Source organism: Nycticebus coucang, chromosome 18 (assembly GCF_027406575.1).
Source record: "Nycticebus coucang isolate mNycCou1 chromosome 18, mNycCou1.pri, whole genome shotgun sequence".
NCBI lineage: Eukaryota > Metazoa > Chordata > Mammalia > Primates > Lorisidae > Nycticebus > Nycticebus coucang.
Window position 1 is genome coordinate 25,158,487 of NC_069797.1, and position 25,751 is coordinate 25,184,237.

The 25,751-nt window shown below is 54.7% G+C and overlaps 1 protein-coding gene across 1 annotated transcript; it reads right to left on the reverse strand.

Annotated features, from left to right (window-relative positions):
* Positions 1-221: 221 nt before the first annotated feature.
* Positions 222-19,673, reverse strand: SMTNL2 (smoothelin like 2). The gene is made up of 8 exons (XM_053570074.1): positions 19,196-19,673; positions 12,589-12,676; positions 11,865-12,107; positions 11,221-11,296; positions 10,449-10,628; positions 9,266-9,383; positions 8,918-9,069; positions 222-1,152 (listed from the first exon to the last, which is right to left on the reverse strand). Exons 1-8 carry the CDS (start codon positions 19,667-19,669, stop codon positions 1,026-1,028), a joined length of 1,458 nt encoding a protein of 485 aa, XP_053426049.1. The 5' UTR covers positions 19,670-19,673; the 3' UTR covers positions 222-1,025.
* Between the last annotated feature and the right edge of the window lie 6,078 nt (positions 19,674-25,751).

Sequence of the window (25,751 nt, forward strand, 5' to 3'; positions counted from 1 at the left end):
GTCCCCAAGATCTGGGCCACTGTTTGTCATACATGTCAGTCAACATCCAGAAGATACACCTTGAGGGAAAACTTTCTATTCACGCTCTTCCACAGCAAGATGGGTGACAGACGGACAGATTCAGTGACAGCAAATGTCATTTGCTTAGATTATTTGGAATGTGTGCGAAGACTCTTATTAATGGAACTCACATTTCTCAAACAGAAATAACAAATCCCAAGCAAAGTTCAACACATCTTTTTATGTACAAATGGGTCAATGGTACAGATGAAGTTACTTTTTATAAATATCTGCAGCAAAGCCCCTAAAAAGATGTGACTAAAAACTCTCTCTCAGCACAAAAGACCTATCCTTCCCCAAAAGTATTAACTTCCCAAGAGCCTATTCTTAGCTAAACACAGAGTGGGGCCTCCTGAGAAGGACAGGAGCACTTTGGGACCAAGGCGAGAGCCTTTCCCCCTCCCCTGAGAGCAGAGGTGACGCAAAGGTCATCTGTTGCCCAGGTCTTGGGAGTGATTAAATTGTTTCTTCCCAAGACTTCGGTCTTCTTTGTCAAGCTGCTGATTAAGCAGTCTGTTTCCTGGCAGCCGCCCAGAGGGAGGGAGGAAAGGAACCTACAATAGTGTGAGGAAGTAAAAAAACTCTGGGTATTTTGATAAAAAACATTTGGTAATCGATGTAACCCTGTAAAGCAGATATATCAAATTCACCAGAGGGAAAATAGTAATTTAGCATTCCAGAATCTACAAAGATAAGCATTTCTTTAGGAAGATCCTTACTTAGCACCAATTTCTCTTTCTCTCTCTCTTTCTGGTAATTTTTCCTTATCCTTCCAGCACTTGGCTGTGATCAGCGCAGTCAGAGCACAGCTCAGCTGTACTTTTAATCAGTAACACAGCTGGGCGCGGAGGGGAGCGCGGTCACACACCACAGAACAAACAGCGCTCACACCGCAAGGCAGCTCTTCTAGGGGTCATCCTGCCTGGGGAGCACAGTGGCCAGCAGGCTCTCCAGGCCCGAGGGCATTACTCAAAGTGACGCAAGTGGTTGTACAGCGACTGGACGTAGGTGAAGATGCACATGGGGTCCGGCTTGCGGCCCATCACCATCATGTCCTCCACTTCGATGAGGCGCTCACAGTTGGCCAGATTCCTGGAACACAGAAACCCCATCAGAACAAAGGCCCCAGCATGGCTGTCACCACTGTCCCAAGAACAGAGCTCAGCTCAGTACCAGACATTCCCAAGTGCCCACCAGGAGGGACTTCAAATAATCACGGGAGAAGTTTCCAGAGCCAGTGAGTCTAAGGCAGTATTTCCCAAACTACCACATTTGTGAACCACTACACAAATGCATAGTTTTATTTACATGGACTTAATTTAAATTTTAGGTGAAATTTTATTAAAGTTAAAAAAAAAAGTAAATGTATGTCAGTAGTATATGGAAAGCCACCATGAACTATAAAAGTAAATGTAAAACTAAAAGAACAAAAAATTAAATTCACTCATTTGCTTCCTAAAAGTGTTTTGAAACTTTTTTTTTATTTTTTGAGATAGAATCTCATTCTTTCACCCATGCTAAAGTATAATGGTGTCATCAGAGCTCACAGGAACCTCAAACTCTTGGGCTCAAGCGATTCTCTTGCATCAGCCTCCCAAGTAGCTAGGACTACAGGTGCCCGCCACAAAGCCTGGCCATTTTTTTTTTTTTTTAAAGTACCGAAGGGGTCTTGCTCTTGCTCAGGCTGGTCTCAGACTCTTGAGCTCAACCAATCCACCTGTCTCAGCCTCCCAAAGTGTTAGGATTTCACTATGCTTAGCAAAACTTTATTTTTACTATGAGCCGTAGTAAGATATTTTTCATCCTGATTTAGCACACGCATACACATATGTGCAAATGAAGTTCCATGGAAATACCTTCATTACTACTGATATTTTTTCTATGATATGTCGTGTTTATTTCTCTTTTCCTCCTATTTTTTAAATGCTGGTCATGAAGCACTAAATTGATTTTGCAATCTACTCATGGGTCATAACTGGCAGTTTAAAAAATTGCTTAAGATCATCTTGCCACCCTCAACCTACCCCTGAGGAAATGCTGCTTTCACTGTAGCTCACTGGCATAGACTCATGAGTCTGCTGTGGCCTTTTGCTGGGGCTCCCGAGGGAGGATAAAGGCAAATCTCAGCAGTGAGTCCTGATCTAACAGCAGAAGGCCTCCGGGAGACCGAGGGATGCAGCTGCTATGTGCTCTCAGATCATAGTATGCCTGGATCCCCTGGGCATCAGATGTAACCCGCCCAACATGATCAGGCAGAATCAAAATGGCAAAAACAAAACAATGGTGCTTGGCCCAATTGTCAGTGCCCTTCCTTCACCAGCTGTGTGTATTTTTATCATTTTAGGGGTCCCAGTCTTTTCTGGTTCTTTTTCCATCCAAAGAAGTACATGGCTTTCAGAGTTCAAATCCCAGCTCCATTTCTGATGAGCTACATGACTTTGGGCAACACACTTCTCTAGACCTCAGCTTCCCCATCTGGAATGATATCCACCAGCAGAGTGGTGTAAGGATTGTAAGCTAATTTATGCACATCAGTTGGAAAAGCACCTGGCCCATCACAAGAGCTCAACAGACAATACAGACTATTATTGCTGCTATTTTGATGATCACGACTTTAAGAAGCAGAGTGAATCCTGGAGAGAAGAGACCTGAGCATAAAATCTAAATAGCAGGGTTCAGTCTCTCCCAAAGCTTTATCTCTCTGTGCCCATTTTTTCAGCAGAAAATCAGAATATCAACTGTTCTCCCTCCCAGTGGGCTTGCTGGGAGGTTGGGACTCCATCCTATGTCTTTATACACCTTGCTCTCCAGAGAGCCCACCAGACGGGAGACCGAGTGAGCAAGGGAGAGCCCCTCTGACACACACCAGAGCCTATGAGCCAGGTCAATGCAATTCACTCAGCACTTTCTCCCAGCACATGGCATGGGGGCAGTGCCCCAGGCCATGCACTCCAGAGACAAAGACTGTAACATTACCACCGGGCCCTGCTCTGCCATGCTGGCCAGATGCCAGGCCTCCTATCAGAAACCAAATGTCAAGGCGAAATGGAGACATCTGTCCCGGATCCCATCTGCACCTCCCCCTAAGGATTGGAGCGGGTGTGCTGTAAGGGAATCCAGTGGCTTCGTGGGGTAACAACTGCATTTGGGCCAAGGAGCAGGCACCCTCTCTCCTTAGGACAGGCAGGGGCAGGGCTCTGTGTTAAGGAAGTCAGCCCTCTGATGAAGGCAGGCATCAAAGGTGCTTTGTTGACAGTAAAGGATGGAAAATCGGAGTTATTTGGAGTTGCCGGAGACCTAAATTCACCTTCCTGAGCTATCATTTAGCATGTAGGGCTCTCCTCCTCACCTGCAGCACAGGGAGAGCACCTCCCCTCCCTCCCTCCATCCCAGGCCTGCTATTCAGAGGCTCCCAGGTGTGTGTGAACAGGTTCCGCATGTGCCCAGGCCAACCGCACTGACAGCAGCGGCCTCGGTGCTCCTGAACATTAAATGAGGACATCAGTAGAACCCCAGGGCCTCCACCTTGGGAGAGAACCCAAACGTCTCCCTGCCCAAGCGCCAGTCATCTCTATAAAGGCCCTGCCTCGGCTTGTTCACCTTTGAGTGCAGGGACAGGGGAACCTAATTTCCCTCCAAGGACAGTTCAAACCCCTCTGCAGATGGCTCTGACCATGAAAAAGTTCTTCCTGGTTTCTTGTGCTATGGCGCCTCTTTGTACCTTCTGCCTCTTGGTTTCACAAGGCTATTTATCCTCAGCCTAATTTATTCCCTTACAAAAGAGCCCTTTACATGTTGGAAGAGAACCTTCACGGCCATGTCTTTAAATACACATATGTCTGGTTCCTCCACCATCCCCCTAAAGGGTACCTAGCACCCGCTCCTCTATTCTAAGTTCTAGTTCCTCTCTAGTCCACCTCTCAGGAGGCGCTCAGAACCTGCATTCTCCAGGGGTTGTACAGCCTGTGTGGAGGACAGCAAGCCCACCCCCTTTCTCCCTGTTCTAAAGGTTGCACTGCCCAGGCAAGAGTCTTTGAGATCAGGGTAGCAGTGAGGATGTGAGCTGAGGCCTTGCCCTGGCGTCACCCTCCTTGCCTGTAAGCAAGGCGCTGGCCTCCCCAGCAGGCAACCAGGGGCCTGGGCCACAACCTGCGTGGTCCCCACCCTACCTCACCCCATGCCACTTTTTAAGTTAAGCTCACAGAGTGTGGGGATTCCCAACAAGGGGAGTTGCAATATGCTAGAGGCGGCCAACATCCCCTAGCTCCCTCTTTTCCTTCCTGCTTCCACCTCTGCCCCTCACCCACTTCCTGACCTGCAGAATTCCAAATTCTCCCTCCCACAGGCGGAGAGCATCCCTGGCTCTGAGGCCATAGCATGGCCCACACCAGGCCCTCAAGAGCACTTGCCTTGGGCGGTGCCTGTGGTTCAGTGAGTAGGGCACCGGCCCCATATGCAGAGGGTGGTGGGTTTGAACCCAGCCCCAGCCAAACTGCAACAACAACAACAAAAAAGCACTTGCCTTCTACACCCCAGATTGTCCCTGTAAAGCCAGCACTCCCTCGGAGCCACTCTGGTGCCAGCTACAGCAGTATAGGTTCAGTATCTCAAATCTGAAATCTGAAAACACTCTAACAAGCATTTCCTTTGAGCATGACGTCAGTGCTCAAAGTTTCAGATTGTGAAGCATTTTAGACTCTGGATGTGTAAGGATAATGCAAATATCCCCAAATCCAAAAGAATTCTGAAATCCAAAATACTTCTGGGTCCCAGGCATTTCAGATACGGAATACTCGGCCTATCACAGCAAGATTCCTAAAAGCTACAGACATGGGTTAAACAAAATGCCGGAGAAAGGATAAGATTGAAGTCTCAAAATATTAGAGGCCCCAAAGGCCTTTTAAACTTATTACACAAACTGCTTTAGTAAAAACGATGCAAGTTTGTTTCAATAATTCAAACAACATGAAAAAGTCTGAAGGAAAAAGTCTAAATCACTTTGAACACCACTGCACAGCAAGAACCAGGGTGGACACGGGCTGACCATCATTTTTTTTTTTTTTTAATTTTTTTTGTAGAGACAGAGTCTCACTGTACCGCCCTCGGGTAGAGTGCCATGATATCACACGGCTCACAGCAACCTCTAACTCTTGGGCTTACACGATTCTCTTGCCTCAGCCTCCCGAGCAGCTGGGACTACAGGCGCCCACCCCAACGCCCAGCTATTTTTTTGTTGCAGTTTGGCCAGGGCTGGGTTTGAACCCGCCACCCTCGGCATATGGGGCCAGTGCCCTACTCACTGAGCCACAGGCGCCGCCCCTGACCATCATTTTTAAAGAGGATTTGCATAAGCCAACCTCCCTGGGGGTCGTGGGAAAGGTTTTTTCCTGCTCCTGTCTACTTATTATGACTTCAGCTGCCACAGGGCTGGCCTGTAAGAGAGGTGGAAGAGAGAATGGCAGGGGGGTTATTTTTATTTTTTGAAGCCTGCTCTAAATGCAACCAGGATGACAGGGCTCCGACTACTACCTCCTGTCTGGTTTTAGACAGAGACACATGGGCACTACAAATAGCCTGGAAGCCCCTTCTGCTCCCAGAGTAACCCGATAGCAGGACACATTCCCCACAGGGCAAGCGGGGAGCCTGAGGCCGCATGTCCTGCACTCTGCTCTGCAGTGAGTAAAGGAAGGGTGCAGGAGGGTCAGGCACTGGCTGACGCAGCCCCTTCCATAAAAGGGGCTGGTCCTCCATCGTTCCAGGCCTGGAACACCTGTCAGGCAAGGGAAGCTCACTACGCTGTCAACACCGAATCACTCACACAGATTAGGCCACAGGGAATCTCTGAGACCATAAATTGTTAGGGGGGAAGGGCAGCACACGCCACTCTTACTCCAAAAGTCCCTGATGAGTCTCTGGGCCCTTAAGGCACTTGCTCATGGAAGGGTCTGGAAATGGTTGGGGGACCCCGGGTCAGCCTTCATCAAACCCCAGGTATCACTCATCCCACACTACCTGCCCCCACAAAGGGCCTTTCTCAGCTCTGTCCTGCTGCCTGTGTAGCTCTGGGTGGCTTCCCACAGCCCCCATGTCTGCTTAGCTTTCGCTGGCAAACCTAAAGAATATCTTCTTAAGGCAACAATAACCTGTGTCCCCAAACAGGTGTCCCTGCACTCTCTTGCCAGCTTTTCTAACCAGCCTATTGTTCAAGAAAAAGGTGATCCAAGCTACCATCCTCTGGCTGTCCCCTCCTCCCAAGGGGCCCCAGGCAGGCAGCCCTCTCCCCCACGTACCTGGGAGATAATGTCATGGATGACTCATGAGGGGAGGTGCCTCCCTGGTCTCTGAGCAAGCTCTGCACAGAGGCTTGCTGTGGTCGCCCCTCCCTGCCCCCTCAAGTCAGCAGAAAAACAAAAACTCATCTCAGCATCCTCCTCTCCCCAGCCAGGAACAGGCTCAGGCCAAGGAGATGCAGGGCCAAGGTTTCTACCCTGCTTTTTTGCTCTAGGAAAGAGGGAGGCAAGGCCCAGACCAGTCTCTATTGCCACTCCCCACCCCAGGGAAGGAAGAAAAGAAACATCTGTTTGGAGTCTATAGTCTCCATGAACTCAAACCTTGTGCCGGGAAAACACAGGGCCTGGAATGGCTATGGCTGTGCTGCCAAGGGAAGCTGTGTTCCCTACGAGACACTACCCCGTGTCTCGGGGCATCCCTCTCCCTGCCACAACCTAGACTGGTGCAGGGCTGAGGGGGAGCAAAGGGTCCAGGCCATGTGCTGGCACCGCTAGAATTAGACAATGAAGAACTCTGCAAGCTGGGTCAGGCCACACCTCTAGGCTGGACATTGGGGTGCCCATGGCAGAGTCCTGTGTAACCCCCCCAAGTCTGAGCTTTGACAGTTGCCATGTCTGGGCTTCAAACAGCTGGGCCTCCTCCCTGGGAGCTGCCTCTCCCCACCACGTGCCCTCCCACTTGGCTCCACTTCACCGTCGTCTGGATCCAGTTGCACAACACACTCGTCCAAAGCTGTTTCTGCAATTAGGATGACAACTAATCCCAAGCAGCCAAGAAAGAGAAGGCTTTTAAAGTATACAAGGCTTTCTTATGACCGCCGGGGGCTGAGAGTCAGAGGACGTCACCCGAGACAACGCAACAGGGCTAATACTGCTATTCTAAAAACTCAGGCCAGAATCTCAGTTCTGCTGCAGAGCAGGGAGGCTGCCTCAGCTCAAGGCGAGACCAGCCAAGACGTATAATACCAAGTGTGGGTTATGAGCCCCACCGGCTCCCACTTCTTCCCTGGCTGGGCTCAGGGCCTGGCATAGGGGGTGAGGCAGAGGCTGGGCTGGTTGGTCAGGCCCAGGGGTGAGGTCTCTGTCAACCCAGAAAGCACATGAGGAGCACATGAGGGCCACCCCCTGAACGTGGGCCCTGAGGACCCAGACAAAAATGAAGGCTGAGCTGACAACACAGTCACAAAGGCAGAAAGAGGATAATAAACACGCCCTCTAGGAAACTCTTTTCTGGCAACTGCCTCCCTTCTCTCTGACCTTCAGAGAGCTTAGCATTGGGCAGCCCCGAACACCACTTTTCCATGCCCTACTCCCTGCTCCAGGGGCTGTGATGGCTCCTAGCCCTGTCTTCTGATAGGGTTCAGCCAACAACAGGCCCAGGTTGAGGAAGGAGGAGAGTGAGTCAAAGTACTTGGCCCATGGCTCCAGCCTCGCCAGGGCCCTGTAAGCTGGCTCTACCAGACGGTCCCCTGCACACAGCTGTTCTCTCCAGTTCCCGTAACTTCAGCTATGACAGCTCCATGCTGCTGTTATCCCAGGCTGGGCCTGGCTCCTTTACCTCATTTCTGCCCACTACTTTGTAAAGAGTCCCAGTATTAAACTCTCTCACCCAGTTTGAACATGCACCTGTCCCCAGCAGGGCCCTGCTACACAGACCCCACTTTGCCAGCTCTCCTGATGCTCTGGGGGTTGCCCTTGGCCATTTCCCAAGCTGGCTTCCCAAATGCCTCCCAATCAGTGAGATCTTGCCTCTAAAAATAGCCGGGCATTATGGCGGACGCCTGTAGTCCCAGCTACTTGGGAGGCTGAGGTAAGATAATCGCTTAAGCCAGAGAGTTGAGGTTGCTGTGAGCTATGATGCCACAGCACTCTACTGAGAGTGACAAAATAAGACTATCTCAAAAAAAAAAAAAAAAGAAAAACCACCCACCAAAAATGCCTATAAGAGCTACATGTGGGTTACTTTAAAAAATTGCCTATTTGAATACTGACAAACTTATGACCAAATGCCTCCCAATCCCAGAGCCACTCCCCAACCCCTAAATCTTCCCCCTAGGAGTAGGACTTAAGAAGGTAGGCAGTTTCATAATAAATGCTAGAACAATATTTAGGGACATAAAATCTTATTGGAAGCAAAAAATCTACTTATTTAAATATTGTCCAATTTCTTGCTGAAGGGCAGCTGTGGCTCATCCAAGCAAGTGTCCCTCTGCACCATCCCCGAGAGGGCAGACACAGTACTCTCGGGGACCCTGTCCCACTGCCCCTCACACCTAGTCTGTGGACAGTCTCCTAGACTGTACCCCAGAGCTGGGCACTCCAGCAAAGTGGGCAGACACCTCAGCAACAGAGCCCTGCTCCACCACCAAGTGCTGCGGGACCCTGCACAAGTCCCTCTCTGGGCCTCAGTCTCCCTGTCTGTACAAGAGGTAGACAGACTAGAAAGCCTCAGGTCCTTCAGTTTTGCAGACAGCTGCTATCCCGCTTTTCCCCATTCCCCAACCAGAGCAGAAGTTGGGCTCAGGACTGGGCTGGGGCTGATAGCCAGAAGCATCCGCCATACTCACTCGGCCATGGTGAAGGCCAGCTCGAAGTTTTTCTGCCGCTGTGTGGGGCTCAGGCTGTTATAGTCAAAGGCATCAGGGAAGAAGGAGTGCACCAGGGCGCAGAAGGCCATGCCATCACTCCAGCTGGAGGAGAAGTTCTGCAGGTCCACGTGCTGTGAGTATAGCGAGTGGGGTCAGCGTGCGGGCCTAGATACAGACTCCTGGAGTTTCTAAGCACACGCCACTGGCAGCCAGAATTTGTCTAGCTTCTACCCCTTCCCCCCAGGCTGGGTGGCTTCTCGCCCTGGTTGAGGCAGGGTGTTTGGTAGGGGGTCCCAATAGCCAGGGGGATGGGCCCCCGGGCCTCACCTGGTAGCCCTGAGTCTTTCTACGGCACCACTCGAGCAAGATCTGCTTGATGCTGCTGGCGCTGGCCACACCAAAGCTCTGCGAGCGCTTCAGCTTGGCCCGGGCCTCCCCTCGGCCCCTAAGGAGAGAGTGAGGCCTGCTGTGGGGACCGCCCCGCCTGCCACCAGGGTCTAGGCATGGGGAGGTGTCCCTACAGTACCAGCAGGGAGGATGCCCCACCTGCTATGCTCGCCCCAGAGAGACCTCTGTCAGCCTGAGCCCTGTGCCCCATAGTGCAGACACACAGCCACCTTTGATGGCATCAGCAGGGCCCTCCAGGTCCCCTGCTTATTTCCATACTAGCAGTCAGAGATCACTTGGTAATCCTGGACAGAGGACCTGAGCCTGCATGGCCCTGTGCCCTGCCCTCTACTTGGGGCACATGTCCCCTTCCTTTCCTCTCACCCCTCACTCCTAAACCCCTCTTAACAGAGGGCTTCCCTTCCCAATGGCTCCTTCCTCTCCAGAAGAAATGTTTCCTCCTCCGGCCCCAAGGACACTCCCTAAGGCCCAATACCAGGTTGTCTGGGATCAGTGGGGACGTTTCCTGGGTCTGCCTCCTTTGCTAGCATGAAACAGGGACTGGCTGTGTTTGGAGGTGGGGATGGAGGGCAGGCTTGGGCCACACCCAACAGACAGCAAGCACCACTAGCACGAACTGGGAAGAGGGTTGGATAAATACGCCAACGCAGGCCGTAGCCAAGGATTCCATCCCTCATGGGGCACAGGTAGTGGGCTGGTGGGCACATGGGTTCCGCTGTGTCACCTCTTCCTTCGTCCAGTCTAGCCCCTCAGCTGGGCCTCCAGCTGCAGCGGGGAGTCCCCAGTCATACACAAAAGTTAAAGGTGACACAACCAATGGGGACTGTGGTCTGAGGGCAGCCTGGGAGCACTGGGGGTGCAAGAGGAGAGAGGGGCTCTCACAGGCTCTGCCAGGCTCACAGCCCACCTCTCCCCACAGCTGGGGCCCTCTGCCCCCCAAGCCTGCCCTGACTTTGTGCCTTGACCAAGATGCCTCATCTTGGGAATTGTGCCTTGGGGGAACAGGATTAAGACCTAGCCTCGCTCTGCTGTGCCCACTTGACCCGTCCAGGTCCAGGCCTGCTCTGGGAACCCAGCCTGGACTGCAGCTGCGCGTCCATACTTGCCCGCTGTATCCTGTTCCCACTTCTCAAACAGGGCCTTCCGGGCCTGCGCCCCCGAAGTGCGGGGCAGCGTCTGCGACCTCACCAGCTCCCTGCGACGCTCTCCGGGGCGATGGGCCGGAGTCGTGGCTGGTGGCTGAGGAGATGAGGGTGACTGGGGTGGTATCACCAGTGGTGGGCTGAGGAGAGAACCACCCAGTCAGGCACATGGAGCATCCATCACTGGCTCGCCAGGCTCCAGGGTCTCCCTCCACACTGAGCATGAGCGAGGCAGGCCATCTGCACCCTCCATGGGCACTCTGGTGACAGTCAAAGGGGAAGCCCCACTTGCTCCAAGCCCCAAATGGCTTGGCGGGTTTTCTAAACTGAGCTGCCTTGGAAGCAGGCCTGGCCAGCAGGCCCAGCCTAAGCGGCAGTGAGCCCCCTCTCTGGACATAACCACTCCTTGGCAGGAAAGGAAGAGATCTTCCGGAGGGGGGCTAGGACACCCCCTCCAATCTTTCAGCTGACATGCTTTGAAGGGTCCACAGAGAAACCAGGCTGGAGCCATATTTCTCCAAACAAAACGCCCATCAAGCCCAGAGGCCTCATTTCTGCTGCCCAGGGCCTGACCACTGCCCTGCTGCCCTAGCACTCTGAATGCTCAGCCCTCATGAAGGTAGCGACCCGAGGGGGAGCCCTCCGGGTCAGCACGGGGAACACCCTACCTACAGGTAACCTGGGCAGTCTGGGTTCAAGGCTGAGCCTCTGGGGAGCATGGCTCTGACTCACCTGTCAGTGCGTTTGCTTGCCGCCGCTGCTCCAAAGCCAGAGCTTGACAAAGACTGTGTGAAAGGGGGGTTCTTCTCTGCAGGATGAAGCAGGGGAGAAGTAACAAGCACTAGCTGCAGGGAGGGGCAGCCACAGCCTCCCTCCCTCTGGCCCGTTCCCTTCGCTCAGCTCATTCCCTGGACGAGTGAGAGCCCCAGGGCTGAGATGGCCCTGCCTCAGCAAGGAGTGGGGAGAAAGGAGGGCTGGAGCAGAGCCAAGGACATGGACGACGTCTTTCAAACTGTCCCCACCTGCTCTCCAGAGCACAGCCCAGGCCTCATGTGCTGTGTCTCTAGCAAGCACTGTCCCATACCCTCCCAACAGAAGCTCATACAGCTGCCCCCGGGACACACCATGGAGGCCTGACCACAGGCCCAAGTCAGCCCCAGGGACCCTAGGGAAGGGACTGTGCCAACCTTGCAGGCCAAGAGGCTACCTTTCAACCACAGCCTCGACCTATAATAAAAACCATGGCTGCCCCCTACAGGGATGACGCTGTTTCATGGGACCTCTGGAGAAGAGTTGTGCCACCACCCCCAGCCCCTGCATTCCCTCTTCCACCCCATGCTGAGGTCTGCCCCTAAGCCACACTCTCCAGCTCATACCACTGGGACTGGGGGTCCAGGGTGTGGTGGCCTCACTGGGGCTTGGGGTGAGGCCCCCCAGGATGGCAGCAGATGTGGGTGATATTGCTGAAGCTGAGGTCTCCCCAGAGAACCTCTCAGAAACTCGGGTGACAGCTGTGACCGGCTGGTGAGGAAGCCGCAAGGAGAGGCTCATAGGGCGAGGCTTGGGGGGCTCCGATGATGGGAAGGTGTGGGCAACTTCAAGGGGTCTGTCACCTGGACCTGGAACATGTGACCAGCAGGGTTTTAAGGGTGTGGCAGTCGCAGGGGCCTCAGACCTCCCAGGAGGGCTGCAGCCTCCCTAAACCTTCCAGGGAGGCCCCCTGACCTCCCCTAACACAGATGTCTTACTGCTCCAACCAGAGTTGATTCTTCCCAAGGTCTCCTTGTAGCCAGCTCAATAAATACTGGTTGGCTCACCAGTCCACTCTCTATCCTAGTCAGTGCTTAGACAAATTCCTCAGCCCTTTTTACTTCCCTCCAGAAACAGAGAGCCTTACTACCTTCTGAGATGGCCCATTTCCCACTGTGCTTAAAAAGTTCTGCTTCCCACTGAATGAGGCTGCTTTGCCGGCAGCCTCTCTACTATATTTGGGTTCAGGCTCAAGTCTCCCCCAGCCAAGGGCTGGCCTGGCACAGAAGCATGGCCAAGGCCTTGACCCCAAACCTACCAGTCACCCCTCCTCCACCCCTCAGCCCCTACCTGTCCCCGGCTGGTGCCCATTCTCGAAGACACACGAGTTTGAGGTCCTTCTCATCTCCAACTCACTGGCTTCGTCATGATCCACACTCTGCAGAGACATAAACATCACTGAGACCCTGTCAGCAAGGACCAGTTGTCCACCCTAAAGTCACTTCCCAAATTCCCTCCTGCACAGGACACACATCAATCATTTGAGAGAAATTAGCCCCCGAGAGGTACAGTGCTGGGCTGAGTCACAAAGCAAGCTGGGATGAATGCACCTTAACCACAGAGCCCCAACGATGCTGAGAGGCAAACACCTCCACTGGGCCTGTCCTGGAGAACAAAATAGTTGAGGACAAAGGTCAAGACTGAGACTTCCAAATAGTGTCTGTCTGGGGTTGGGAGAGACTGCCCAGGCCATGTGGTACCATTTAGCATCTCCTAGACGTCAGGCCCTTGTTCCAGGTACACCACTTATACTAACTTGCTTCCATCCTCCCAGGTAGGTAAAGCTAGCCCCATTTGACAGATGGGATGAGGGCTCAGAGAAGGGATGTGTCCTGCCCAAGATCATTCCAGGAAAACAGCTGGGATGTGTGGCGGGAAGAAAGCTCTCCTCAACCTTGGTCCTGTCTTACTCACAGTGGGGGAGTGTGGAGGGCTGAGGGCTAAAAGCAGAGACATCAAGGCAGAGGGGTCTGCTCACACACAACTGGGACGTGGGCAGCACTGTGAAGCCCAAGCCACCTGTCCCAAGCACTTGGACTTGAAGCCTTAGATAAGGAGCCAAAGGTCGTCAGCTTTGTGTATCAGGAACGTCCTGATGGCAATGAGAAAGCAGCATGGAAGCGGGGAGCAGAAGGCAAGCCACCTCACTAGTCCCAGGCAGAGACCTGGGACAGGGAAATAGGGCAGGGAGTAGGCCAAGAGCAAGAGGGACTGCAAGCTTTTGGAAGAAAGGGATCCAGCGGGGAGAGTGAGTGGATGTAGCCGGAGAAAGGACGCCAAGCCTCTTCCAAGTCCAGGCTGGGTGCCTGAATGATGAGGGATAGGGGCGGGGGAGGTTGGTGGTCGGTCAGAGGCAGGTCTGGGGGAAACAGGATGAATACAAGGGGCCCCTGGAACATCAGGGAGTTGAGGAGGTAGCTGGATATTTAAGTTTGAAGTTTAAGAGAAAGGAAGGATGAGAGTGATGGAAAAATAGAAGTCACGGCACCCAAAGGGCCCCTGGAAGCCACAGACAGGAAGAGCCAGCCTGGGATGAGGTGCCATATCTCAGGAAGCAGAGAGGAGTCAGGGCAAGAGAGTGAGAAGGAACAGCCAGAGACGTAGGAAGAACCCAGGAGAAAGGCAGGTGCCTCCAGAGGCAGCTTGAGGGGCCAGGGAGAAGAAGGTCAAGATGAGATGGCACAGGTGTCTGTGGGGTTTAGCAAAAAAGAGGTCACTAGTGATCAGAAGCCCAGGGACAGGATGAGGGGCAAAGGACAGCCCAGGGAGCAGCCAGAAAGAAATTAAGACAACACAGTAATTTTAGCCATAAGAGGTTGGGGAAAGGGGTCTGGGGGGGTTTCTAGATGAAAGAAGCGGACCACATTTACAGGCTGAGAGAAAAGCTCTGCCAAGGTGACAGGGCCATCTGCAGGGTGAGGTCCCTTGCGAGCGGGAGAGGCCAGACACAGAGCCTGGGAGGAAGCTGGCCTTGGACTCAACCTTTGGTTTAGGGGAAGAGAGGAGGCCTCCAGGCCCATTGGAGTCGACAGGGGAACAAGAACCAGCCAGTCCAACTGGAACCCCAGTCCCCACTGTTACCAAGGAGCTACGCTCCAGGTCTCCATGTCCCCCAACCCACCCCACTCTGGTCTGACAGGTTCCACAGGTTCAAGCAGGGCCCTGGAGGAACAGGCTGATGTTGAAACCATTTTCCCAGGAATGTATGTCTCTGGGGGGGGACCCCAGATGCCTTTCCCTGCACGTTGCATGCCCTCCACCCCCTGTGATGCCCCAGGGTACCAGATACCACAATCAGAAACAGAGGGAAGCAGGTTCTGCACCCACTGGGTTCCTATTGATGGGTCTCCAGCAATAACAACAACAAAAACAGTAGTGGCAGAGTGAAGGTTTGGGACTCAGGTCTCCTGTTCAACCTAGGCCTCTGTCCACAAAGCGCCGAGCCTTTCAGAGGGCAGAGAGGACAACCCAAGCTAACCCTGTGTTCTAGGACATGGCTCAGGGTGAGCCCCAGCCCCACAGAACCTGTCCCAGCTGGTTGAGGCTAAGGAAAGGCAGTAAGCCTGGGGTAACCATGGCAGCAGGACCATCAGAGAACACAGAACTTCTAACCCAAAAGGCTTGGCAGGGCCAGGCTAGAGCAAGCTGTTCCCCTGGGGCCCAAGCCCACGATGGGGGTCCCCAGCACACTGCCTCCGTGGGCTGCTGTCTGCCTTTAGTGGGCAGCCTGCTTCAGCCATGGGAAAGGGTACCAGGGAGGGGCTCTTGCCCTGGCTCTGTGCTGGGGCCAGGGCAGAAATCACTGGAGAGTCCAAAGACTGGGGACAGGTCCTGCTAAGCTGGCCTGCCCCCCAGGATTCCCCAATTTGGCATTGTTTTAAGAAGGGGGAGGTGCCCCATGAGGAAGCCCAGGCCTGGGGGGTGGGGAGGGTGATGGGATAAGTTAGACTGTAGGGACTCTGGTAGACTAGACTCTCTTACTGGGAAGTTTTGTTTTTGTTTTCTTTTTTAGAGACAGAGTCTCACTTTCTCGCCCTCAGTAGAGTGCCGTGGCGTCATAGCTCATAGCAACCACCAGCTCCTGGGCTTAGGCGACTCTCCTGCCTCAGCCTCCCAAGTAGCTGGGACTACAGGCACCCACCACAACGCCCAGCCATTTTTGTTGTTGCAGTTTGGCCGGGGCCAGGCTCGAACCTGCTACCCTCGGTATACAGGGCCAGCACCCATACTCACTGAGCCACAGGCCACAGGTGCTGCCCTTACAGGGGAAGTTTTAAGATGTTCATGTTGGGGTGGGGGAGTGGGTGGCACCTGTGGCTCAAAGGACTAGGGCGCTGGCCCCATATGCCGGAGGTGGCAGGTTCAAACCCAGCCCTGGCCAAAAACTGCAAAAAAAAAATGTTCGTAGGGGGGCGTAAATACTGCAGGTCTCCTTGGTGCTGCCTGATCTACACGGGCTCACACGAGGAGACAACCCACGCAGGGCCAGAACCCCATCCTGAGACAGCTAACCCTGCTGCCCCGGCCTCCTCCACTCATGCCACAGTTTTAAAGGACTGGATCCAAACCTCTCCCTAAAGCATTTAACTCTCTTATCACGCTGTGTGTCTGGGAAAGGAAGGCAGATAAGGCAAGTCTGGTTTCTTTCACGGTCAGGCTTCTGACACCAGGCTCCTGGCAGCTGCTCCAGAGGGACTCCAGCGCTTAGGCCACGGGGACCCAGTGGCTCCAGCTTAGTTGACGATGACATTTCCAGGGAACAACTTTGGCCCAGTCTGCTGAGGCCTGATCCTGGCCTCAAGCTGCCACCATCCTCCCAGAACCCGCTTGGCTCCTCTCAGCTGCCAGACAACAGCGTGGCAACAAGGACACCTGTGTTAGCCAGACTGACCCCAGCCCACTCAACCAATCCAGCTGGGAGATGTCTCCAGAGGCTCAAAGCAAAAGCTCCCAAAGCAGCTCCTGTCTCCTTCATTGTCTTGGGCCTCCTTCAAGGAGTCGTCCCTGATCACTACCACTGTACTGCCCCGCCTCCCCCACCAGTGCGTCCCTAAACATTTCTCCACTGTCCCTAGTGCACATCCATGCTGCAGCAAGGTCAAGATTTGTGTATTCCGAACACTCAGGAGCCAATTGCTTCATCAACACTTTGTGCATGGAGTTCAAGGCACATTTGTATGCTGAGGACAATTCACCTCTAATCTCATCAGTCCCCAGTGGAAAGCAAATGGGTCTCGAAACTTCATTGCTTTTTACAGAGGGGTGCATGACACTAGCCTCTGCAAGGCCTCACTACACTCCAAGCAGGTGCACAGCCACCACCAGCTCTGCAGGTGGGATAAGACCCTTACTCCCAGACCCTCCTACACAGACACAGACTATGAGAAGCCAGATGACCCCCAGCCCAGCGGCCAGCTATGACTCTGTTCACACCTGTCTTGCCCCAGGACCCTGTTTGCTTATTTGTGACCAAGCACCCAATCACACACTGCTTGTCACAGCTCATGAGTCAGAATGTAGGGGTGCCTCCACACAGCCCTCCACTACCAGAAACTGGTCTGGAGCCTGTGTCAATGCTTGTGGGGGAAGCCGGACAATACGAAAAGCGGGGACTGGGCCTTTGGGGTCAGGTGGGGGAGCTGCCTCAGGCCCAGGGAGCCAGGGCTCAAGGGGTGCAATGCCAATGACCCAGCAGGGGACAGTGGCCACTCTCCACCCACAGTGCTCAGCTACACTTGTTGCTCACTGCCCCTCTTGAACCTCTCTGAAGTCCACAGCCTGTTCACCAGCAGGATCTCTATCCTCAGTCCCTGGCAGGTTGAAGCATCCCTGCTGACCCGACCTCTTCAGGAAGAGCTCTCCTTTCTGGATTTCTAAGGGTGACCTTTCTGGGTCCTCCTCACACCCTGGCAGTTCCTGGCCTAGTTTTTGTTTTCCTTTGGTCTCTTCTGCCTCTGCCCAGATAATTTCTGAATATCCAGCCTCAACCACTCTCTGGAGCACCAGATCCAAGAATCTATCTCTTCTGAAACAGCTTCCCCTGATGTCCTTCAGCCTCACTCAGACAGAGCCTGGCATCTCCAACCAGATCTGTGACACAGTAGCCTCCCAAGGCAGCCTCTCTCTGCCTCCCTTCTCATAGCCAAAGACTACCCTGCCTGCTGGTTACCCCTTCAAAGCCCCTGCCCAAAGCAGCCTCATTCATGCACCAGCCAGCTCAGGCCTTTTCTTTCTCCTTGGACCACCACTATAAAGTTACCCACCTCCAGCTACCCTCCAGTCTCCCACCCATCTCTAAGAGAGATTGGCAGATATGAGGAAGACCCCATCCCTCCCCTCACACACCAACCCCATAACCAAGAGGACTACCTTGGCACTGGTGAATAATGGCCAATTCCCATTATAAAACATTATGACTAGAGAGAATCCTCTCACATGCACATGTACGCATCTACATGCATATATAATGCTGAGATTTCTTTTTTTTCTTAAAATTAGGAGAGCTGCTTCCATGGGCATGCAAGTAGCAACGCCATGTTAAAACCTCAGAAACAACTGATGACACAGTTTATCAGGTACGTATAAGCTCACAGTGGTGATTCTATGCCATTTAATGTTAGACTGTCATGCTCTTAAGATAGACTTAAGTGTACCCATATTTCTATATGGAGCACTGGGACACCCACAGTTTCTGCCACCAGGAAGTTTAAGAATCTCTCCCCGCTGGACACAGCCCAACTGCCCAGCATTCTGGGTGCTTTCACAACTCACTCCTCTACTCTGATACCTCAAAGGTCCTTTCATCTGGCCAGTGAATATTTTTAGCCTCCACTCATCCCCATTTGCTCCAGTAGCAGCAAGCCATGGCCCTTCAGTAGAAAACCTCCCTGGGATATTCACTGGGAAGAGACTACTGTGTTTGCATCAGAACATCTCCAACTTGTCTGCACTGCTGGTATTGCTTGGACTGCGGCCATCTCCCACCCTGGCTGGGACCTCCAGGGACAAAGCCTATTGGATCCCTTCCTCCTGGCCACTTGAGGTGCAGCCCAGCTGGCAGCAGGAGATGTGAGTGCGCAATAGACTGCACCAAGGAGGGGCAGCAGGTGCAGACCCAGACCCTGGAAACCCAAGCCTAGAGCACATGCCTTGTAGGAATGGAAAATCCCACCTAAGGGCCACTGCATACACCATGGAAACATTCTAACCCAGACCTGCCACTCTAGGAGGCCCATGCTCAAGGTAACTATTCCATGCAGGCCTCCACCCCACCCCCAGGTAGGGGCCTCTGACCAGTCACTGACCCAGGAATCTAGACCCTGCTCAGGGCCAGTTTCCCCTTCTCCCTTCACGGTAAGAGGTAAGGTATCTGCCCCCTGCAATGCAGGGTTCCCAAACGCGACTGCCGGGCTGTGCCCCAACTAGATGTGCCCCTTCCACCCCCACACAGGAGCTTGGGTTAATCAATAACTGGAGCCGGCAGGCCTCAGCGAAGCGACAACACACAAGCGTGTGAACAGAGGCGGGAGGGTGCAGGTAGGGGGTGCTCACCATTCCAACACGTGACCCCAGGTACCTCTCGGTACCCAAGCCCTTAGTATGAAGGGACAGAGGGGAGAGGGAAGCAGAACTCTGGGCAAACATGGCCCAGCTCCAGAAAAAGGGAGGGGGCCGAGACAGGTGCAGCCAGCAGGCTACGGAATGCTTCTCCTTCTCTTAACCTCTCCAACTCCGAAGTGGTGGGGTACCCTGGTCACCTAGTCCCAGCGGCCGACGAAGGTACAGCCCCCAACCCAGCAGACGCGCGCGAGCGCACGCAGACGAGGCAAAAGGGCAGCACCGAGGAGGGGAGCGGCACTCCTCGGCGCACGCGTACATGCTGCTCCCCCAGACTCACCTGGCCGCGGCCGGACAGCGAGAAAGTGGCGTGGCTGGCGAAGCGTGCGGTCCCCAGGCGTGGCGCGCGGTCCGGAACCCCGGACGCAAGCGGGGGGCTGGGCGTGCCGGGCGCTGGGGATAGCCCGCTCGCTAAGCCCAACGCCTCCACCTGGCGCGTCAAGCGCTCGAGCTGCGACTGCAGCCGCTGATTGTCGCGCTGCAGCTCGGCCACAGTGCGCGCCAGCGGGCCGGCCAGACGCACCGCCTCGGCCACGCGCCGCTCCACGCCGCGCTGCAGCCCCTGCATGTCCTCATGCAGCGCGCGCACTGCGCCCTCCAGCGCCGCCTCGTAGCGGCCCAGCGCTTCCCGCACAGAGCGCGCCTCCTCAGCGTCGGGGGCAGGCTCCATGGCTGAGGCTGGCGCACAGGTCTGAAGACCGGCGAGGAAGGAGAAAAGATTCGAGCTCTGTAGCTCCGTGCTGCGACTGACCATCGGGGGGTGGCTTCGCCCGAGGGGCGGCCGGAGGGGCGGGCGCAGGGTGGGGCGGGCCCCGCGAGCCTGGAGACTGGGTGTCCGCGGGGGGCGGGGCCTCGGGGGCGGGGCCGGCTCCGGGACACCCCAACCGCTGGAGACCTGCGGAACCGCGCGGGATGTAGGCGGGAAGAAAGAGTTTGCGGTGTCTCTCCTCTCCCTGGGGTATGGAACCGCGTGGAATGTGCAGAGTCAGAGCTCCCCAGAACAGCGAAGGAGCTGCGCGCAGCCTGCGGGATCGACTGTGGGCCACCGGAAGACGGCTGTGGCCCACAAGTTCTTTACTTGGAGACCCAGCCAAAGGCATTCCTTCGGGGCTTTCAACCCACAGGGCACAGGTTCTGCTGGGGGCGGAGCCCCCAGAACAGCGGGCCGGACAGTGGGCAGGGCTCTCAACATGCACATACTCACCTGTGGGACCTTCGCCTGGAATTTCTTGCACCTGTTACCAGACTTCAGGGCGGAGACAGGTGGTGAGGTCCCCTCCCAACCCTATTCTATGGAGCAAGTTCTTTGTGCCCTTCCCACCAGGGGTCGTTAGGGGCTCCAGGGTTACCCAGGGGATCCTGGAGAGGCTGAGAGGGAAAAGGGGGTGTGGTTAGGGCTCAATCTCCAAATCCTGGCAGCCTTGGGACAATGGCCACTCACCCCCATGAGAGTCCGAGTCCCTAGTCTCTGCTCACAGAATAGGGCTCCCACCTCTATTCCCTCTCAAGCCTCCTTAATGCCCAAATCCAGATAGTTCCCCCAGCCATCACAAGAAAGGGAAACATGGAAACAGTTGTTGCTTTATGATGAGAGGATGATGGCCAAAAATAGCTAAGCATCTACATGTATAGTAAAACTGACTTAAAATAAACATGGGAACGTATCTCATCCTTCTTTGTGCAAAAGGCTTTCCTGATTAGTTTCTCTTTCCCAGGACTGGCCCACAGGCTGGAGACTGGACACCTGCAGGGGGCAGAGGCCTGAAGGAGGCCCAGAGTCTGGGAAGGCACAGCCAGATGACCCATCCGAATCAGAACTCTGAAAGCTTGTTACTATTGTGTTCAACTCCCAGAGATGTTTGGCCCCCACAACACTCCTGGACTGGACTTCACTGCCCCAAAGGAGTTGGATCAGCCTAACAGATGCTGACTGCTGCTTCTCTCCCCTCTGCCCCAAGGGGACACTGGGTTACCTAATCCAAGGAGCCTTCCAGCAATTATTTCATGAGAAAGTCAAATGCCGGAAGGCATACATGTTGTGTGGGTATGCACATGTTCCGAGTAGCCGTCTGGACAGGCTGAGCCAAACCACTCCCTGAATTCTTTCTGCAGGCAGAATCTTTGATAGAGACCTTGAGAAACGCCCCTGCAGCAGCTCTCACCACAGACAGCACTCACAGCCCCTACAAGTCCCAGAACAGGAGCCTGGATTTCAAAAACCCTGGTCTCAACCAGAGAAATGCTTTTCTTTTTAAGATGCAAAGAAGGATGGTGTGAGGAAGTCTTAGGAGTACTGGACAGGTTGGTCTCTGGCCCCACACAGTTGTATACTTAGGCCATAGGCAGGAGAGTGGGGTGGGCGGGCAGGCGGGAGGAAGGCCAGCTAAGACGAGGTGGGAGCCCTGGTAGGGAGGAGGAGGCAAGGAGGCACAGGCTGCGCAGGATCCAACCACAGTCTCCAGCCTCAGGTTAGTAATCTGGTCCCTTCTGAGCCACCCTGGGAATATCTAGGAGGAGCTGCTTGGGGACTGGGAGGGGCACCTTCTGGGGCTGAAGTGGCAACTTTGTCAAGGGCAGAGATGAGGCTCACTGCAAGTCCTGGGGAGGCAGATGGTACAAGATTCAAACCCTCCACCTTGGCTCCTTTCCCTCTGTATTCAGACCACTGAGTCAGTAGCTGGAGATGATCCTAGAAGGGAAGGAGGGTCAGAGAGAGAGATGGAGAGAGAATGGGAGGGAGGGAGAGAGTGATTCTGGAGCAGGAAGGTGGCAGGACTTAGGACCAACACCACTCTAGGAGCTGACTCCATGACAGGTGGGGGAGGCCGCATCCCTGCTCCCAGGCCCAGGAGCTCCTCTCAGCCCTCCCCCCCTCCTCTGCTGGGCTCTGCCCTGTACCAGGCAGTGAGGGAGGTGAGGGCTGATGACCTGGCTGAACTCACTCCACATTCACCAGCCGTGATGTCACTAGCAAGTGGAGGCCAACCTCCCACAGAGTCCTGGGGGCTCTAGTGCCTGCCCTTCCAGCTCCCCCTCACCTGTCTCTGACCCTGCTGCGTGCGTGCCTTACTCTGGTTCTAGGCTTCAAGCAGGATTTGGGACAAGCCTTCCTTGGGCTCCCTGCCAGTCACTCACAAAACCAAATCCTTGCCAGGCCAAAGCCACAAAGTTAGGGAGTTTAGAGTTATGGGTCTGATATGGGGAAACTGAGGCCCTGACAGGAGCAGGCACTTGCCCAAGACCACACAGCAAGACATGCAGAGACAGCGTGTAACCAGCTCCTGCCTCCTTTCCCTGTGTGCTAGTCCCAGCTCACCTCCTGGGGCAACAGATTCAACCCATTCCGAGGAGTTCCTCCCTACTCCCCAGATGGGCTGGAGGCTCCCCTGCCCTGGAATTGCTCCTCAGAGGTCTCTAGTGACCCCAGGGTCCTCTGGCAGTAGCTGGGAGGATCACTTCCTTTCCCTCCTCCCTCACCCCGCTGTCTTTTTGCCTTTTTCTCCCCAGCGACCTTCCTAGGTGGCTGTTCTTTTGCTCAGAGTCCTGTGGCTCTGTGCCAGGCCCTCCCCCTCTCCCCTGCACACCCTCCTTTGGTGGTGTCATTTGCCCCCCTCATGCCTGTGGGGTGCTTGCCTCCTCCCTGCTGAGGACTCCTCCTTTTCCTCCTGCAGCCCAGCCTCTCTCCTAAGCCCCTTTCCCTATACCCACCCCTGAAAGGCACACACTCCCCAGACTTACAGGGGCTTACAGAGTAGGGAAAAGACATACAAAGTGGGGTGGTTCAATCCTGCAACCCTGCCTAGTACCACTGCTCCACGCTCCGTGCCCCAGGCCCACGTACATGGTACTCGTGTGCACACTTGTAGGCACGGACTGACCCCCATCCACGGAGAGCAGAGCTGTCTCGGCTGTCTGTCCATCCTGGTGCAGCAGCTGGCTTTAGTAAATGCCAATAAATATTGGGTGATTGGATGTCTGGGAAGAGGCAACTCATTGAGGAGTCAGAGGGACAGATGGGCCTGCAGTGTGGATGGACAATGGGGGTGAGGGAGAGGCCAAGGTGGCCCCCAAATTTTGGCTAGGGGTATGGGGTCCCGTTCACTAAGATGCACCACAGAGAAAGTGCAGAGAGACCCCCGTGATTGGGGCAGCTAGTTAGCCTGGCGATTAGGAGGTGCAAGCTGCCAGCAGACCCCACTCCTCTCAGTCTGCAGCTGCAGGCACCCAAAGGGAGTGAGCTAATGAGGCCTCCAAGGAGAAGTTCGCTCCAGGACTGACCCCACCACCCCAGCAAACATACCGCCCCCCACTCCTCCTAAATCCTGAGATCCAGCCTCTGCCCCTGGAAACCATTGCCATGTTGTGAGATGCATAGGGACGGAGACACAGGGCTTACATTTATCTCTTCCTGCCAGGTTGCTGGGTTCAGGAGCCAAGAAGAGGATATGGGGGGAGGTGGGAGATGTGGTGGAGGCTGTGCAGGAACAGAGGCTCCCTGATGGGCAATCCTGGAGCCCCCAAGTCTCACCTCCAGTGGGGACCCAGGCTAGTGCCAGGAGAGGGACACATGTGTCTCTACCCTATTCCCCCAGCTCTGCCTGCCTGAAGCAGGGCTCCAGGGACCCATCATGGGACCCTCAGGCCCTAGAAGGTTGGTTGGGGACAGACTCCACCCCTGAGGGACTCCAACTCCCCTCCACCAAACTTCCTCTAAACTCCACCCCTCCTCCCCAGTGGACACCCTGCCAGACAAATGTATACTTTTTATTTTGGTAGAGACTCACTCTCACAAAACTAGGCTGGTCTTGAACTCTGGACTCAAGCCATCCTCCCACCTCAACCTCCCAAAATACAGGGATTATAGGTGTGAGCCACCTTGCCTGACCCACATGAATACATTTTTAATGTTCACCTTTTCCCCGTGTATCTTAAGATGTGTCTGTGCAAACATCATGTGTGTTCCTGCATGTGCAGCTGTGTCTGTATAGAGAAAGGGGTGTGGCTAAGGAGCCCATATTCCTTGCCTGCACAGATAGGGGAGTGGGTATGTGCACACTTGTAAGGACCCATGCTTATAGGAGGAGTTTTTAATGCATTTGATTGTAGGTGGGGAACATGTGTTTATATGCACACATATGTATACATGGCTGCAGCACGTGTGTCAAGGTAGACATAGGATGTGTCCTATGCTGTAAACGTGCCCCCTTGCTTGTACGTGTGTGTATGCTTTTGTATACGGATTAAATCACCATGTGAGTGTGAAAATTAGTTTGAATATATACAAGGTGTCCTGTATGCAAATGCACACGAACTTTGTGGACACCCAGTATATCACATGCTGTACTTCTGGGTGACTCTAATGAGATGTAGATGTCGGTCTCCAGAAGGTACAGACCCTTGCTGCTGTGAGGTCTGCTTTGCAGAGACTCTTGCATATAAAATTTCAAGGGTGGCCCTAATGTGGGGAGGGCGTAAGAGACAGTGGAACTTCCAGCCCCCCCCAGACCAACCTTGAGGGCCAGTGCAGGAGGAATTCCCTACAGGCCTCTGCTGAGGCCCAGGCTACCCAGAGACAAACTCCTACTCCTGCATGGAGGAGCCCGCTGTTCTCCCCAGAGGTGGTGGCTGCGGAGGGTGTGGGCTGGACACAGCTGCTGGGCTCACATTTTCTACTTACAGGATCCTCCCTCTGGGTACCAGTCCCAGTGACCTGCCCTATGGCCTGGAGGAGGTGTCTGCACTGAGAACTGCCCACTGGAGGAGCAAGCAGAGGTGGCGAGCACCCTGCCACATCTTTATTGGACTCCAAGGGATGGGGTAAAGGGGTTCTGGGGCAGGCCAGGCCCAGCATGGGGGCCCTCACAGCTCATATTCAGACTCTTGCACCTCTGGAAACCATCCAAAGATGGGAGGAAGGAAGAGTGGCCTTTCCTCATCTAACAACGGTCCTGAGTACTCACCCCCCTGCCCTGCAGAACCTGGCTGCCCCAGCCTAGAGAACCCTGAGACCCATATAAGCAGTCATTTGGGCCCAAAACTGGGCTCAAACACTGCATTCCTTTTCCCTTCTTTCCTGCCCTCTCCACACATCCCACCAAAGGCCTGGACCCTCCTGCCCAGCCCAGGCCTGCCTCCCCCTTCCCAAAGAAAAGGCCAGGGGGAGGGGTTATTTATAGGGCCTGGCTCAGCGGCCTCCAGGACAAGTGGAGCCAGAGCTTCAGGGCTATGGCTCTCTGGGCCTTCCCCAGGGCCCCCACAGGATGGGCAGTGTCCGCTTTCAGCCCAGCAAAAGGCTGCGTCAGTCAGAGTGGCAGTGGGGGTGGGGAGGCCAGGCGAAGGCAGTGGGGGCTGGGCTGAGGCCTGGGTCAGGGGCTCATTGCAGCCCTTTGCAGCCTATAGACAAGCTGGGCTTCCTCGCAACTCTGGAGACTAACTGGGGCTGGGGGCTTGCAAGGGAGGCCTCAGGGGGTAATGGCCACCTCTTTGGGAAAGCCCGAAGGTGCCTGCCACCAGGCTGGCGCCTGCCCTACAAGGCCCCAGAGGTATCCCTGCTTTGACAAAGCTGTCCCTGCTAGGACCCCCTTGCCCACAGAGAATGCTTTCAGGGCCATTCAAGGCCCTTCCTCACCAGACCCCACCTGCCTCTCCAATCTCCCCTTGCATTGGTCCCCCACCACCACCAAGCATCTCTTCCACTTGCCAAATTGACATTTTTCAGAATCCAGCTTACCTGTCATCTCCTCTGGGAAACCTCCCCTGCTAAAGCCTGTCCATTCTCTGCCTCCACTAAACCCCCTGGTGCCCACTGGAACACACCCTTCCTCTCCTTCCCTGCC

Coding starts and splice junctions, on each gene's coding strand:
- SMTNL2 (XM_053570074.1), bottom strand. CDS start 19,669: ATGGTCAGTCGCAGCACGGAGCTACAGAGCTCGAATCTTTTCTCCTTC. Junction 11,297..11,864: donor CTGGACCCCCAGTCCCAGTG/GTATGAGCTGGA, acceptor TTCATCCTGCAG/AGAAGAACCCCCCTTTCACA. Junction 1,153..8,917: donor CTGGCCTTCACCATGGCCGA/GTGAGTATGGCG, acceptor TCTGTGTTCCAG/GAATCTGGCCAACTGTGAGC.